This window comes from Dermacentor silvarum, chromosome 2 (genome assembly GCF_013339745.2).
Source record: "Dermacentor silvarum isolate Dsil-2018 chromosome 2, BIME_Dsil_1.4, whole genome shotgun sequence".
Lineage (NCBI taxonomy): Eukaryota > Metazoa > Arthropoda > Arachnida > Ixodida > Ixodidae > Dermacentor > Dermacentor silvarum.
The window spans coordinates 251532608-251548613 of record NC_051155.1 but is presented as its reverse complement, the minus strand read 5'-3'; the positions used below and the strand labels follow the sequence as shown (position 1 = coordinate 251548613).

Below are 16006 nucleotides of genomic sequence, written 5' to 3'. Positions count from 1 at the left end.
AATTATACTGTGTCAGCCTTCCAAACCCGCCTAAATCTTCTAATTCTAAAACTTCTTCAGCTTCCAAGGGATACTGAAAAAGAATTATCAAAGAAATTCAGGAAGCATGGAAATTCGACTCGGAAGTCGCGACTGTTCCGACACACAGTGTTTATTTTACATATTTTTAACGATGTCTGTACTTTTGGTGGATTGAGAGCGTGCGGCGGCTGCGCGCCAACCGCCGTGACATCATGTGTACCCGCTTGCAGCAGCAGCAGGCGTAACAAGGCATTGAAGTTGTTTAGAAATTGTTTGCGTTTAAGTTTCTCAACACGGTACACAAACAGGGCGGCGATTTGCAAGTTGTGTCGACAATATACACATGCCAATACAGGCAGTCGACCTTTGCGCAATAGCGAGCGTATGCATAGAACACCTGTGGCGTCCGTTCGGCGCCTGCTCCAGTCCACCTTCTACATGTGCTAGCGCTGTGGTACGTCCACTGCGGGCACTGTATGAAGCTTTCCTATAGCGTTACTCGGAACTTTCATGACCAGATGAAAAGTATTAAAGAAGCCTGCTACTACGTCTCCACAGCGCCCTTACGCTGACATGCCGCAGCTCTGCAGAAAAGCAGGGCTTGTCTGATAGCCACTGTCCTAGAATTCTTCGGAGCACAGACAGTCACGCTTTCGACGGTACCCATGTTGGCTGCGATGGGCGCGCAGCGCGATTCCATCTTCTTCGAAGCTTCGGCTCTGCCGGAAAGGTATTACACGGCTTGTCTCGTTGACGATACTTTTCTTACACCCTTGCACTCAGCAGCGTAGAGGCATTCTCCTGCGTTATGCCAGGTGCTTCACTGATCCCATTAAAAAGCAGTGCACAACACAAACAGCGATATAGAAAACTTAGGCACAAGCTCCACTTGCGAAAACAAGTATGCAGCCGCGATCAACTGCGCAATTGAGAAGTTGTTCGCTGCCGTTCAGTGCCGTCTATGCGGGTGGAGAGACGCGGGCGATGGCTCGCACACCGGTATCTAGTAGAGATAACGTCACACAAATGTCACTTCCTCTAGTTCACGGTGCCGTCACTAGATGCGGTATTTTGCGAAAAATGCAATAAATTCACTATATTCCACTACTTTCTGCCTGAAAACAAGGTTGTGTCAACCAATTTCAGCACCCAAGCTTTAATTTAGGCTAAAATCTCCGCGGCAAAAGTTTTCTTCAGTAGGGTGAATCCAGATAAGAACGAACAGGTAGTCCTGGTCACCATTCCCGATTTTGATGAAATTTACTTTAGGCACAGGTTTTAGGCCCAAAACAATGATTCTGACCTTAGTTTGGTGAAAAAAAAAATTTGTTCGCCTGAAAAAAAGTGCACAAATTTCAGCCGTCGAGAAGTTTTCCGCCAGTTTTGCGATTTCTGAAATTTTAGCACACATAGAGAAACAATGGTACACTCCTCGATCACAATATTTTTTCCCCACAAAGAACAAGGCAAATGCTACCTTATGAGTATTTTATTGCACTTGGCTACGGAAGGTATTTTGAGAAAAAGATCTCAAACATGGCAAACTGACCAAAATACCTGTAATTCAGGGAATTTATTGCTCTTCACTAATTAAAGTGAGCACGATAAAACTCGGTGCACATGAACTTTTAAGTTTTCACATTGTTTCGAAATAATTTTCGCTGCTTTGTGAAGCACCGTTTTATTTAAAAATTGGACTGAAACATAAATGGTTTGCCAGAAACATTGAAATATGAAAATAGTTTTCTTAAAAAGGCCATCTTTAATTTTTTTGAAGATCACTCTGGTCGAATTTAAGGACGTTATCTACCACTGTGCATAAAAAAAACAATGCATTATTTGAGTACCGAACAAGTTACAATGCGTCAAATATGACCACACTCAGCCTAGTGGCCGCAACACGGATTCTGTGCATTCTGATTTGTTGAGCTATGCAAGAACTCATTCAACGTAATATTCATTGTTCAAATATAACACTGCCAACAAGCGATGCTGTCCTGTGTGGGTTACAACCCTTTTTAACCGCACAATTGCGCGTGTTGCATGCCAATGTGGCCGAGGAAGAATGCTGACAGTACTGTTGCCATGGGCTTATATTTTATTAATCTGGTCTTGCACCTTTTTAAGAACATGCGACATTCGATTTCACTGCCAAAGAAGTTGCTTATCCAAAGCAACTGTTTTTGCCATGAACAACTGCAGTTCAGAGTTATGGGTCCGCTTGCACTCCCACATATGCCACGACTGAATACCAGGCCTTGCAGGAACCGCAACCCATTCTCTTGCCTTCAATCTTCAATGTCAGCTTTTGGAGCATAAATTAATGTAACCTTCGGTAGCTTACGAGTCAAAACTCGCACCACATCGGAAGCAGAGTTGATGGCAGATGAGGCGGGATTTCGAAGGTTATGTAGCATCGCCTGGTGCTTCACAATGCCTCCGATTCCATTGCAGGCATTTTTCCCGCATCCAGTAGCACAAAATAACCACTTAGCTGATGCATACCGGTTGTTTTTCAATTCATTGCCTTAAAGTTTGTTCTTGAAATGAGTAGCAGCACCATGACTGACATAAGCAAAATGAGCGTACACTGCAATGTGCAAGCCATTCGTGCACCTTAGCCACGGCGTAGCATGCATAAGCAGAGTCATGGCACATGTCATCGCTTACGACAGCAAAACTGTGCACCACTTTCTGGGTCGTGGCCACATGGGTGAATATGGTGACTTTTACTCCAGTGATAAGACTGAATTTCATCTGGTAGCGTGACTGTCCAGTTCTCTGCAAAATCGAAATGCAAAAGAACACTTGCTTTCTGCATAGACTTCTTTTCTTTACCGATTGCTTCGCCTTGAATGCGCCTGATGCAGTTGTGGCTTATCCATTTCTTTAGGCATGCCTGAAGGTGTTCCAAGAAAGCACTCACGGTAGACTCTTTCTGTATTAAGTCACCTTATTCACCTTAGTCACCTTGACTTTCTGTATTAAGTCGCATATAATATTTCTTAATCTTCAGGAATTCCAAGGGCAGTCAATGTGAGAACTCTGACCGTCGGACACTCTCCAAGTTCGTACTTAAGACAAAGGGACTGCACAGGCAAAGGTCGCGAAAGTCTTCGGTATTTTTCTTTTGACCAGAGCTCTTTTCCAGCGCACATACTGCAAATTTTATGTTGGCACAATAAACACAGACACATACTTCCTGTGTCGGCGTGGGCATGACCCATTTCGGTCGCAAAGAGTAGAACTTAGTCCGACCGATTGTAGTGTCAGGGTGAGCTTCCTTAAACATGCAGTAAGTTTCACGTATAGAGCGTGTCATTACAGGTTACGCAATAAATTCTTTCTTGCCATCCAGTATAATGTGAACCACATCCTTCTTATTTAGGCTTGGTTGGCTACAATTAAACTCATCTTCAGTGTAATAGCCCAATGCTGCTTCGAGATCTTTCTGGTTTACCTTTTTTCTTGTCTAAGGGTCAGGGCCGGACCACACACCATGATTTTCTTTGTACTTTTCGGACTTACGGATCACGTAGCGTGTCGCTGCTGGAATAACATGCTGTATCTCTTTGATGTCAAGCGACTCTGGCAGCAAAGTTAAAAGACAACAACACTCACTGAACGACTCCGAAGCTTCAAAGGCTTGCTTTAAGTTGTTCAGCCAGTCTGCACAGGTATTGCAGCTTTCTGTCGATGTCACAGGCTGGCTTTCTGTGTCATATGCTGCTTATAAACTGGAGCTAAGTCTCTTCTTGAAAGCATGCTCAATTTCTCCTTCCTTTCACTTGGCATATGAGCTTCGATGTCAAATGTGGAGGTTTTAGCGGTGAAACTTCTGGGCACCGTACATACCTGTCGGGCTCTTCAACGGCCGCTTGTTTTGGAATGAACACTTCCTGTGACGTAGATGCCTCTTCAGACTCAGATGAAACGTCATTTTCAGATGTTTCAACCAGTGTCAATGCATCCTCATGTGTCAGCGTGTGCTCAGGAGCCGGGGAAGTTGAAGAATCCGCGGTCAGTGCCTTGAAGCGATTGACACAGTTCCCGCAGAGAAAATCTGTTTCTCGAACAAGAACACTGGTGTAAGGCAGGTGTTGCCTTATGTCCAAATCCTTTACACTACGAAAGTTCCGCTGATACAAAATTTTCTTCTTGTGTATCTGCAGATAGTCAGCGCAAACCACACATTTCAGGCTATGCTTTGCAGCTTAAGCCATCACAGTGGAGGAAGAAACATACGTCGTGCACTGGAGGTGCCCTCAAAAAAACAACTGGCAGACCTAAAGTAATATACCTGGTTGACGCACTGACAGCTTTCGCCTTTCACTTTCAATGTTCTTTATCTCATTCACTCTCCGAACTTCGGTGTCAGGCGCAGGCGGACTCCGCTTACAATCTAAGTGGCACTGATGAAACGTGAGCACCTGCTAAAGATTGCTAAGCGCCGGATCGGAAGACAAAGTTTGAGGCACCATGCAACCTGGCAGCGCATTTCTTTTCTCTTTTCTTATTTTTATGTTATTGCGACAGCAATTATATGGACACTCCAAGTGGATTTCTGCCGTCGCCGTGAGGTTCCGTATAAAGTCCAAGGGCGATAAGATTGTCGCCGCGGGCTGTATGCTGTATGTGCACGTGAAAGCACATGAGGGACGCGCACTTTCACGGGGAGCGAACGCACGGTGGAGAGCAGACGCAACGTATTCCATTGCGCGAAAGGCCGTGGGGGGATGGGAGGGAGGGGGGGGGGGGGCGACATTGTGTTGCGGCACCAAATGCATATCTTGCAACCGGGTGCAGGGGGAACTGGAATCTCACAGACGAAAGGAGGAAAGTGGGAAGGCAGCGCAGGAGGGAGGAGGTGCGGCTTCTGCTCTGCGAGACACTGCGTACTTGTACTTTGCACGGCGGCGAGCAGTTGCACGCACCGTATCTGGAAAGCGATCTGCACACGGCTGCTACCTTTGTATGCGCTGTGCTTTCGCCGTTCAGTTTCCATTGAAGCGATAGACTGCACGAACATTTGTCGCTGCTCCTGCCGTACTTGTTAACGCCAGCGTTTTGGCAGCGGTTGTGTGCAGTCATTGAGTGTGATCTATTCATGTTTGCGTGTGCACACTGACACCATCTTTGTTAATTCAGTTAGTAAGCGAATGTGTCCAAGTTTATACAGCCGATAAAGCTAATATCCTTACTCCGTATAGCTCGCTACTAATTTGCTACCGCAATTGATACTTCGCCTTTCGGGCGAAACTGCTTTTTTTTTTTTTTTCGAGGGCTTCTTTATGAGTATGTCGGATACAATTATTTTTGAACGACCTGCATCCAACTTGCACCACAATATCAGTGGCGCGACCACTAGGCAGAGTGTGGTCATATTTGACGCATGGTAACTTGTACTCAAATAATGCAACGTTTTTTTACGCACAGTGGTAGACAATATCCTTGACATCAACCAGAGTGATTTTCAAAAAAATTAAAAATGACGTTTTTCAAAAACTTTTCAAATTTCTGTTTCTGGCAAACCATTTATGTTTCGATGCAATTTTTAATTATAACGGTGCTTGACAAAGCAACGAAAATTATTTCGAAAGAATGTGAAATCTTAAAAGTTCATGTGCACCGAGTTTTATTATCCTCACTTTAATTAGTCTAGAGCAATAAATTCCTGAATTGCAGGTATTTTGGTCCGTTTACCATGTTTGAGAATTTTTTTCTCAAAATTCTTACCATAGCCAAGTGCAATAAAATACTCATAAGGTAGCAGACTTGTTCTTTGTGGGGAAAAAATATTGTGATCGAGAAGTGTACCATCGCTTCTCTATGCGTGCTCAAAATTCAAAAATCGCAAAACTGGCGGAAAAGTATTCAACGGCCGAAATTTGTACTTTTTTTGTTCAAGCAAACAAAATTTGTTTTCACAAAACTAAGTTCAGAATCATTGTTCTGGGCCCAAAACCTGCGCCTAAGTAAATTTCATCAAAATTGGGAATGGTGACCACTGACCAGGACCACCTGTTCGTTCTTATCTGGATTCACCCAGTATCCCTTTAGGTTAAGCCCTAGTTTTCCAACCGTTCACGATTTTTAATGCAGGTTAAGATGCATGCAACCTTGTTCACGATTACTTGACAAACGTAGTTATGACACAGCTTTATGGCAAGCGCTCTTAACAAGAGCTCAAGTGCAAATATTCAATCAAAGGCAAGTACAATTTTTCATCAATTATTGGTCAATGAACCATGTCAAAAGACAAACAAGCCAGTATTATAGGTCTCACTATATAAACAAGCAATCTGAACAAATCCTTAAACCACACTCTATTTTGACATTAATCATCAACCTGCTAAACTTGTTACAACGCAACTGAAAATAATAATATTCTGTGAAACTCTTCCCCATGTCTGTAATCTCGTATGCACTTTTAGCACACAGCAATAGAAAGCTAGGCATCAATTTAGAGCAGCTCTGAATTCAAGGATGGTCATTAGATGTTCATGCACTAACAGTTTTGACCAAGGTTTTGAGTGAGTAAATACTATGTACAAACTGGCTACGTCACGCTAGCCAAAGGCAACGGCTTGTGGGCACGACAAACTGAAATGTGTAAGTAATATGTGACACTTACGTTGATTGGCAGCAGCCTGGGTCATGGCAGATTGGAATGTCAAGGCCGCCAGCTGTTGTTGCTGCCACTCTGCAAAGTCTGTGTGCGTCTGTAAACACACAACTACAAATCAGCCAACAAAACTCGCTTCTCTATGCTCTTACAACCTATTACAGTGGTGTTAGAACATTGCTCAAGTTTCTTTATACTCACAATTGCTACTAGGAGAGTACTGTTACAATGTGATGCCGTAAAAAGATAAAATAAGCTCAATACTCACTGTTTGGATCAGGCTAATAGCCAGTGACTTGGCAGCTTGCAGCCCTTCTAAAGTCGGATGCCTGGCAACAAAAACAGAAATTTCACTTAGCTGGAGATTCTTCCAGCTCATAGGAGAGCATGCAAGGTAAACGTTAACAGCACTGTTTATTATCCAGCTTGACAAAGTTGAAGGAGAAGGCAGGCCCTTTCACAGTGAATTACAGTAAAGCCTCACTATAATTAAGTTGTTGGGGGAGCCAGAATTACTTATTACAGCAGAACCTTGTTCATACGTTTTGAAAAAACTTACTAACTGGGAAAATGCACAATTCGAAGCCGCTAGAAAATCTCGCAGACTCAATCGCAGTCGATATCTGCGTAATGTGAAGCGTTGCACGAAGCACTGCAGCACAAGACACCAACACACATTGTTTTTATGGCTTCAGCAAGCTTATGTTTGCGCTCCTCGAATTTGGCCTGGGTCAACAATATCTTCGGGCGGATCATTTTGGTGGGAAGTTTGCCCACTTGGCAAGAGACGCCGACACGTGTCGACCTGAAGGGGCCAAAGAGGCCTGAGGGGTACGTTGTCATTTTCCTATTGCTTAGTGTTGGCAACGGGACACCAAAACGAAATCGAACCGGTAGGCAATGTCAGAATACAATGCCGTCAGAGTGAAACATCACGCTCACTTCCCACCATCTCGAAGCAGGGAACGGTGTCGCATTTGGGTTATTGCCTATTAAATGTGTGCAGTAGGCTTCCAACGGCACTATGCCACAGGCACAGTCCAGCGCCTCCTCTATTTTTTCAATGCTAGCCAGATGCGGCCGATCCAACGGTTCACCACCCTCTCCGATTGCCCTTTCCTGCTCTCCCCCATCGGCTAGCATTCGCGCCTGCTTAATGGTCGTGGGGGAGAGTACCCTCTGGGTGGAGCCTCACGACGGAAGCCGGAGGAAGTAATCCTGATAGACGTGTGAAGCGTCTACCGCATCTCCTCCAGAACGGCAGCGGCGCACGCTCAGATGCACGCGTGACGTAAGCGATCATAACCTCTGAGTAGCGTCACATCGTGGCAATTCACTGAACTAAGGCGCACCAACGGTGGCTCCCATTGCTTATCGAGCGATTGCACTGGCATTGAAAAAATAGAGGAGGCGCTGCACGATTAAACAGCTAGATAGATGAAGCGCTTATCGCAATAGGATTGGTAGCGACAGCTGTACATGCACCGTGCGGCGACCCGCGAGATTGGCTGGTACTCATCGAGAAAACTGACTGCAAGCTGGCATTTTCACAAGACATGGGTGGGCGAGTGCTACGGGGAAGACGCCATGGTGTTCTCGACTGCTCTCAACCACGGGTGCCCTGCGATTTTTTTTGTTTACACTGGATCAGAAAACATATACGACTGCAGTTTGGCAATAGACTAAACGTTGGTGCCAAAAGCTCCTGTTTTCCGAGAACGTACTAACCAGTAAAAAAGAAATGAAACTGTATTGGGTAGTTTTTTTCTGTCCTCGATTGCGAACGTTGGTGCTGGGAAATCATACAAAACGGAATCATATCTACGAGGTGCTATTGTAGAATCCATTACCTCATCATAATTTAAATTAATTGCATTCTGGGGTCTTACGCGTTGTGGGAACGCTGCCGTGAATAGTGGATAGGAGCCAACTGTGGACGAGGAAGTTGACAGACGTGCGAGCAGTGGTGCGTGGAACGTGCTAGTGGCGGCTGGGCGCCTTTGGGGCGTGGCCGGCCGAGGCTGGAGCCTGCTGCCGTGAACTGTGGGACCGAGCCGTTTTCCCACAGCGTCAAAACCACGACTTGATTATAAGGCGTACCGTAGTCGAGGACTCTGGATTAATTTTGATCCTTCTGAGGTTCCTTAGCGTGCACCCAATGCACGGTACATACGTGACATTGCACTTTGCCCCCATCAAAATGCAATTGCCATGGCCGCGATTTAAGTGCTCAGCAGTGCAACGCTATAGCCACTAAGCCACCACGGCGAGTCACCATAACCGTTGTCCACCTTCCTGGCCAACACTGTTCACCGGTAGGTAGGGGGCTTGCGGTGAGCTCACAGAAGCCTGCAATGCATAACTGAAAATTTTTGAAATATTGGTTTCTGCCATGCCCTCATCAACAAGATGACTTCTTCTTCTAATGCGGTTATCACTGCTAGCCAATCGTGATTGTCAGATGCACAGAAGTAGTGGCACCACAGATATCATCAGTGCACAAACTCAGAAGCTTGCAACGCTCTGCCAGAATATTCACGAAATGTTGATAAGCTGAGCAATCGTAAACATCAGCAGAGATTGTATTTTGCAACAATCTATTTCATTTTCCATTCTTCTTATCAATTGTGGTGCCAAGTGGCTGACCCTGGAGATAAAAGCGGCGCAGCTTCCGCCGAGTCAAGGAAGGAAGGCAAAATGAATGGAAAACTAAATAGAGCAATATAATATACGATCCGTGGATGCAGAAGTCATTTGACTGCAGACGCACACCAGTTTATCACAGCCACAGTTAGATGCTGAAGCATGTACCCAAGAAGCTTTCTTCCACATACCATCCACGTTCAGCTGTTTCATGTTTCATTCCATGATACGCAACCACGACCTTCAACCACTGTGCAGCATGTTGTGGGCTCAGAGCACAGTGGCAAGGCGGCAGCTGTAATGAGCGAGTGTGGATCCCAACTTGGCAGTGCGGCCAGTTTGACGAGTTGCCAGGTAGCCATAGATTTGAGAAGTTCTGAACAGCCACATCCAGTAGCATTTCGCGCCACCGTTTCTTAGCCCCATCAGTGTGAAATAATCAGTAAATCTTTATTATGAACTTGGTATTTGTGGATGGCCCTTTTTTGTAAATTTTTTTTTGGCACTCTCCCCCTTTGAGTATTTTCCTGTATTTATTCCGCTGACAAGGGAATAAATCGATAGTTGCAAGTAGCACTCTGTTGTGTGTGTTTCTCTATCTGTGTCTCATCGAAAAGTTGTGCAATCCAGCCTCTAGAACTAAAATAAGTTCGTAATATCCACTTATAGGAAATTTAATGAGGTTTTAAATGCATGGGCTTCTATGAAAATTCCAGAGAAAGCTACAATTACTTAATTTTCACACATTTTATTATAATAAGGTTCACCACATAGTTTAACCCAAATATGAATTCGAAAGGGGATTGAAAAATATATTGGACAAGAAAACTCATTCATAAAAGAGCACCAACGTAGACTTTAAGAGAAACACCAGTATATTAACAAAATGTGCTGCTGGGTGAGTTGGGACATGTTCATGAACATGAAATGAAGAGCATGAAAAAAGTACTAGGACAAGAAAGACGACAGGACATGTGCTCCTGTCAGATGATATGATGTTATCTTCCTTGCCCTCATATTTTTTCTGTGCTCATGTTTTCATAATCATGAACACCAACACATCTCTATATGCAAGAAAGGATCAATCACACAAGCATTCGATGCTATGGCTCAAATACCAGGTTTGTCGACATGTCATTAGTGAATACTGAAGCACAGTCTCTACTCCACTCTATGCAGTAGAGCCCGTGTTACAAAAAAGAAAAGCACACATTCTGCTGCAAGACTGCCTGTCAAAATCCGGCAAGGTGAGAACACTCCCTCAAACTGCTACACCTCTCAAAGTCGGCAAACATTGTCAACGGCAGAACTGCTGTGCAAGAAGACTGGGCACACTGCAGTCACAGGACTGGTCAATGCAAGGGTTCCAAACATGAAAAAATAATAATAATATAGATGGAGAACAGCTGAAAACAGACACTTACGTGATGTGAATGTGAAGTGGTTCGAATGCTTCCCTACCCGAAGTTGGGTCTAAGAATCCAGAACCTTTCCCACGAAGGGTCACATTGGCACCCGTTGTCGTTTTGATGTGATCAAGGTAGGCACTCTGCGTCCATAGGGAAGCAAGCTTAGTTTTAACGCCCACATTCGTGGGACAATGTATTCTCACCACACACTACTTTATGCTGCTTTAAAATTCACCTTAGCTGAAATTAGCTTGGCGTCAGTCTTTTTCATGAGAGCGCATGCCTGAGCCATTGTGGTGGGAAACAATGCCACATGAATTGATCAAAACAGCATGGCACAAACAGATGCCTTTCGTTTGCACTCACGGCATCTGGGGATGTACAATCATCATAGCCAGGTGAGACAGTTAAGGATGGTGCAAGCAAATGCGAGAAATAAGCAATGTGCCAAACAAATTCAATCACGTGTTTTATGTTTCACCACTATGAGCACATGCACTGCGTTCTGTCGGATTTGTTCCCCATGCAAGGTCAGCACCTAACTCGGGCAAGGGGCTTCGTCCAAGCGCTGTTTGCATCCAGGAAAAAGGCCGATTTGAAAAATGACCTATTTATGAATGTCCACCAGTCGTAAGAGCAGCCGTAAGAGAAAACTCACCTCAGGTCCAAGAATCTTCTCTCGTACCGGATAAGTCATTGGAGCATGTTCAAGGCCCACAAATATTTTGTCTTGGATGTAGTGATGCTGCATAACGGCACATACAAAGGATAGTCAGTTTCATTCTCACAGGACAATACGGTAGACAAATTAGGTTCTTCGAGAACTACTAAGTACTTGGTAAGTAAAGAACATACCATAAAAATGAATTAGAAAATTCTGCCACAAGGTAAGTTAACACCACTGGTGAATGCTACTATAGCCCGAAAATTACAGTAAAGGTGATGACATAAAATATGCCACACAGAGCTCTAGCATAAAAGAAGCAGTTGTTTTGCACACAGTAGTATCTGTAGCAAAGTGTGTGTTTATTACTGTGCAGCCATAACACACCAATTGCCCCCTTAGAACATGACCGCAATCCGCACAGTATGCAACACACAATCTGCAATCTCAGTGCTATAAGAAGACAACAGGTTAGATTTTGTCAGTAGCAGAGACAGACAGCTCAGCCTCAGTAAGCATACCTTATCCAACTACTATGCACTTTGGGAGTGAATGTTGGTTTTGTTGAGTACGCAGGGTGACCAGATCTTTTGGGGTCGCGGATTGACTAGATTTGGCACGAAGCCAACGAAACGACACACAACTGTCAAGCTGCCATTTTGTTTAATAGCACAGAGCAAAAAAAGGAAAATGAGAGGGAAAAAAAACAAGAGTTGCTTTCAAAAGGTGAAACGGCGACGGCACACCAACGGATACATGGCGCCATCTCGTGACTGGCCATTACACTACTGACACTCCCCCTTAATGGACTGTCATTGCGGCCACACTTTTGATGCCCAAACATTCACAGTGCTTGAGAGTCATTTTTCCATTTAAGGCCTTAGTGAAGAGGTCAGCACAGTTGTTCGACGATTCGATGTACTAGAGTTGTAACTTTACCGCTTCAACCTTTTCTCTCAGGAAATAATACTTGAGGTCAATGTGTTTGCTCCTATCTGAAGTAACTTGGTTTCTCGTAAGGGCAATTGCACCCTGGTTGTCAGCAATTAAAATCTGTGGTTCGTGCATGAATTCGTGCGCATTAAGTTCCTTCATGAAATCCACATGAGCCACATTACTTCCTTTGTAGCGTGACACATTGCAACATATTCCGCTTCGACTGTTGACAGTGCAGTGCTTTGCTGCTTCCTACTACTCCAAGAAATCGCAGCAACAGCTAGCATTAACACATACTCGCTGAATGACTTCCTGTCATCTTTGTCACTAGCCCAGTCTGCGTCGCAAAAGGCTTGTATGCACTACCTAGTTCTCTGGTAGACTAGTGCATAACTCTTTCTGTATCACATAGCGAAGAATGTGCCTTATGCCATTCCAATGTTCTTCTGTGGAATGTTCATTGAACTGGCTCATGTAAGTAGTCGCAAAAGCAAAGTCCGGTCTTGTGCCTCTGACGAGGTAAAGCAACACACCAATTGCTTGTGTGTACTTGCGGGGCAGGTCTTCACTTGATGGGTTATTGTTGTCTCCTCTTTGGTACTTACTTCCAGGATCCAAAGGAGATGATGCTGCCTTTGCATCTGACATGCCAAACGTCTCCAGTATGTCGTTAGCATAGGCCATCTGGTCCGGTGTCATACCTGCCAACCTCAAGACTTTCAAATTCGTAAACTCGCGACCGAGGGGGGGGGCACGGGAATTCTGCCGAGGCGTACGACTTAACAAACACACTTGGAAGTACTGATGGAGTCTAGTACTGACAAGGCTTCGAGCACGCCATCACACTTCACAGCCACTACGGCTACGAAACACCGGAGTACCGGAGTCGCACTGCGCCTGATGCAGCAGCACATCGCACAAAAAAAGTGAGGCCCACAAAACAGGTCACACTCGGGAAAAAAGCCTAGCAAAGGTCACAGGCGAGACAACAAGCCACAGCCTCCGATACAGAAACTGTGCCTGCCGCATCCACCCGAAATCGCCGTCGTCTCTGGGGGCACCACTTACGTACAGGTGGGTCTCTATTGAGAGTAACGACAACCAGTGACGTCCAGCCGTCATCGGGTCGTCCAACAACCGGATGACGAAGGCAACGTCACGGAGTGAAAAATGTCCTTACTCTGCAGACAATAAAGATTACGGCGCACAACCCTATCTCTATGCGCCCCTATGTAAGTGGCGCCCCCGCCCACCAGCAACGGTGCGACATTATTAGGAATTTTTAAAAATAATTTCGTGAATATAACCACCTTTCCGTAAAAATTGAGCCGACATTCGTAAAATCGTAAGATGGGTCCAAATTCGTACATTTTACGGAAAATTCGGAAGAGTTGGCAGCTATGCAGTGTTAGTTTTCCATCTTTTTCTTTCTTCAGTCGTACGGAAAGAATGTGGCTGGCTTCACCCAAGTCTCTTGCATCAAATTGTTGAATCAAGCGGCTCTTGAAGTCGGTAATCTGTTTCTCATCTTCTGCGATGATCAGCAAGTCATCAACATAGACTCCTACAATGAGGTTCTTCTTCTTGCTGACATAAACACAGGATTCTGCTTTTGATCTTGTCATCCCTTCTGACTTGAGCATTTTGTCCCAAAGTAAGGTTCCACTCCCTTCCAGACTGTCGTAGCCCGTAAAGGCTCTTCTTCAGAAGGCAGACTTCATCCTTCTTACAGTCATTCAAAGACTGCGGTTGTTCCATGTAGACGGTCTCCTTCAGAGTAACATTTAAGTATGCTGCCGTGATGTCCATCTGGTGGATCTTCCAATTCCTCTCAACTGCTACGCCCAGCAAGTGTCCTGATGGACTTCAGCTTCACTACAGGAGAGAAGGTTTGCTTGTAATCGGTACCTTCCACTTGCGAGTATCCACATGCAACCAACCGTGCCTTGTATCGGTCTAGGTGACCATTTTCGTTGTACTTATTGCGGAACACCCACTTGCATTTTACGACTTGTCTGTCTTTCGGTTGTGGCACTAGCTCCCATGTATTGAAAGCTTCGAGGCTGTCCAGTTCACTCTGTATAGCTGCTTTCCATTCCTCCTTGTCTGGTGCAGATAAGGCTTCGTGCAGAGTTTCTGGATCTCTTTGGCTGTTTTGCTTGGCTATGCAGCAGCCGTGACATTTACTTTGATGTGGTTTCTTGTTTGCTAGTCTTTCCGACCGTCTTAGTGCCTGTGTACCACAATCTGCACACTGGACATTCGCTGCGTAGCTCCTTTGTCCTGTGTAGTTGCCTCGTCTTCATCAGCTGATTAGCCAACTTCTTTAGCATAGTTGTAATCAGTATCATTGCGATCTGAACTACTAACATCATGTGGCTCGCTCAAGCTATCTCAACTTGTAACGTGATTGTGCAATAAGTGTCGCTATGTGCTTCAGTCTTGCTACTTGCAACTTGGGTAAGCTTGCATGGAAAGGACTCTTCTTAGGTAACGTCCCGACTTACAAAGAAGCGATCTTCCTTCTGGTTCCACAGCTTGTACCCCTTCACTCCTTCTGGGTAGCTGACCAGTATGCACTCCTCTGCTTTCGGGTCCAACTTGCTCCCCTTGCACTGTCTGGTTCGCACACTCCATGCTCTGCACCCAAACACTCTTAGGTGGTCCAGTTTCACTTGTCCCTCTGTCCACAGAGCTTCTGGTGACTCTCCTCAACCGCCTTCGATGGGCACTTGTTTCTGATGTGACTTGCAGTGACAACGGCGTCAGCCCAGAGCTTTTTGGTGACACCTGACTCGATGAGAAGGCACCTCGTCATGGCACCATCACAGACGGCACCTTCTCTCTGCAACTCCATTCTGCTAAGGCGTACCAGGAATGGTCAGCTGGTGTCTTATGCCATGCTTGGCCAGGTACTCGAACTCTTTGCTTGTGTACTCTCCTCCATTGTCACCACGCAAGGTCTTCACCTTCGTGTTGTGCAGATTTTCCGCCATGCGTCTGTACTGGTCAAATTTCTGAAGCACTTCGCTTTTGGCCTTCATGAGGTACACCACAGTGTATTTTGAGTAGTCGTCTATGAAGGTTACAAAGTAACTGGAGCCCCCTTTGGTCGTTGGTGTGATCTTTTCAACCACATCTGAATGCACCAGCTCCAGTGGAATCTTAGCCCGTGTTGTCTCATTCTTTGGGAAACTGCTTCGCCTTAGCTTTCCCAGACAACATGTGTCACATTTGTCCTTCACAGGGTCTTCACTAGCTCCACAGAGGCGTCGAACAGCATCCTGGTGAAGGTGGCCTAGTCGTCTGTGCCACAAGCCTGTGTCTTTTGTCTTTGCTATCTTCGTCAACATTATTTATTCTTTGACAGAGTACAGTCTTCCTTCTCAAGTTGCAGTAAGGATCAGCTCACCGGTGTCCTTTGTAACTTCGGCTTTGCCCCCGGCGAATGTCATGTGCAAACCTCGCTCTTCAACTCTTCCGACTGATAGTAGATTGCCATTCAAGTCGGGCACATAAAGGACGTCTTCTAGCGTGATGAATGACCCACCGCCCTTTTCAGATAGTTGAATCTGAACTCTTCCTTTCCCCATGACACTCATGGATTCTTTCTTTGCAGTTTCTACTCCTGACTCGCATGGCTTGAAGTCAGTGACCTCCGCCTTTTGTGATGTCATGTGATCTGAAGCACCGCTATCAAGATGCCAC

The 16006-nt window shown here is 45.3% G+C and overlaps 1 protein-coding gene across 2 annotated transcripts in view; it reads right to left on the bottom strand.

Moving 5' to 3' along the window:
• Nucleotides 1-16006, bottom strand: part of LOC119443152 (histone-lysine N-methyltransferase 2D-like) — a 58862-nt gene that overhangs the window by 36098 nt on the left and 6758 nt on the right. For both annotated transcript variants that reach the window (XM_037708315.2, XM_037708314.2), the window contains exons 6-9: nucleotides 11357-11443; nucleotides 10714-10838; nucleotides 6915-6975; nucleotides 6656-6743 (exon numbers count right to left, since the gene is read on the bottom strand). In XM_037708315.2, the coding sequence (XP_037564243.1) occupies nucleotides 6656-6743; nucleotides 6915-6975; nucleotides 10714-10838; nucleotides 11357-11443 (361 nt within the window). The remainder of the gene's footprint in view (nucleotides 1-6655; nucleotides 6744-6914; nucleotides 6976-10713; nucleotides 10839-11356; nucleotides 11444-16006) is intronic.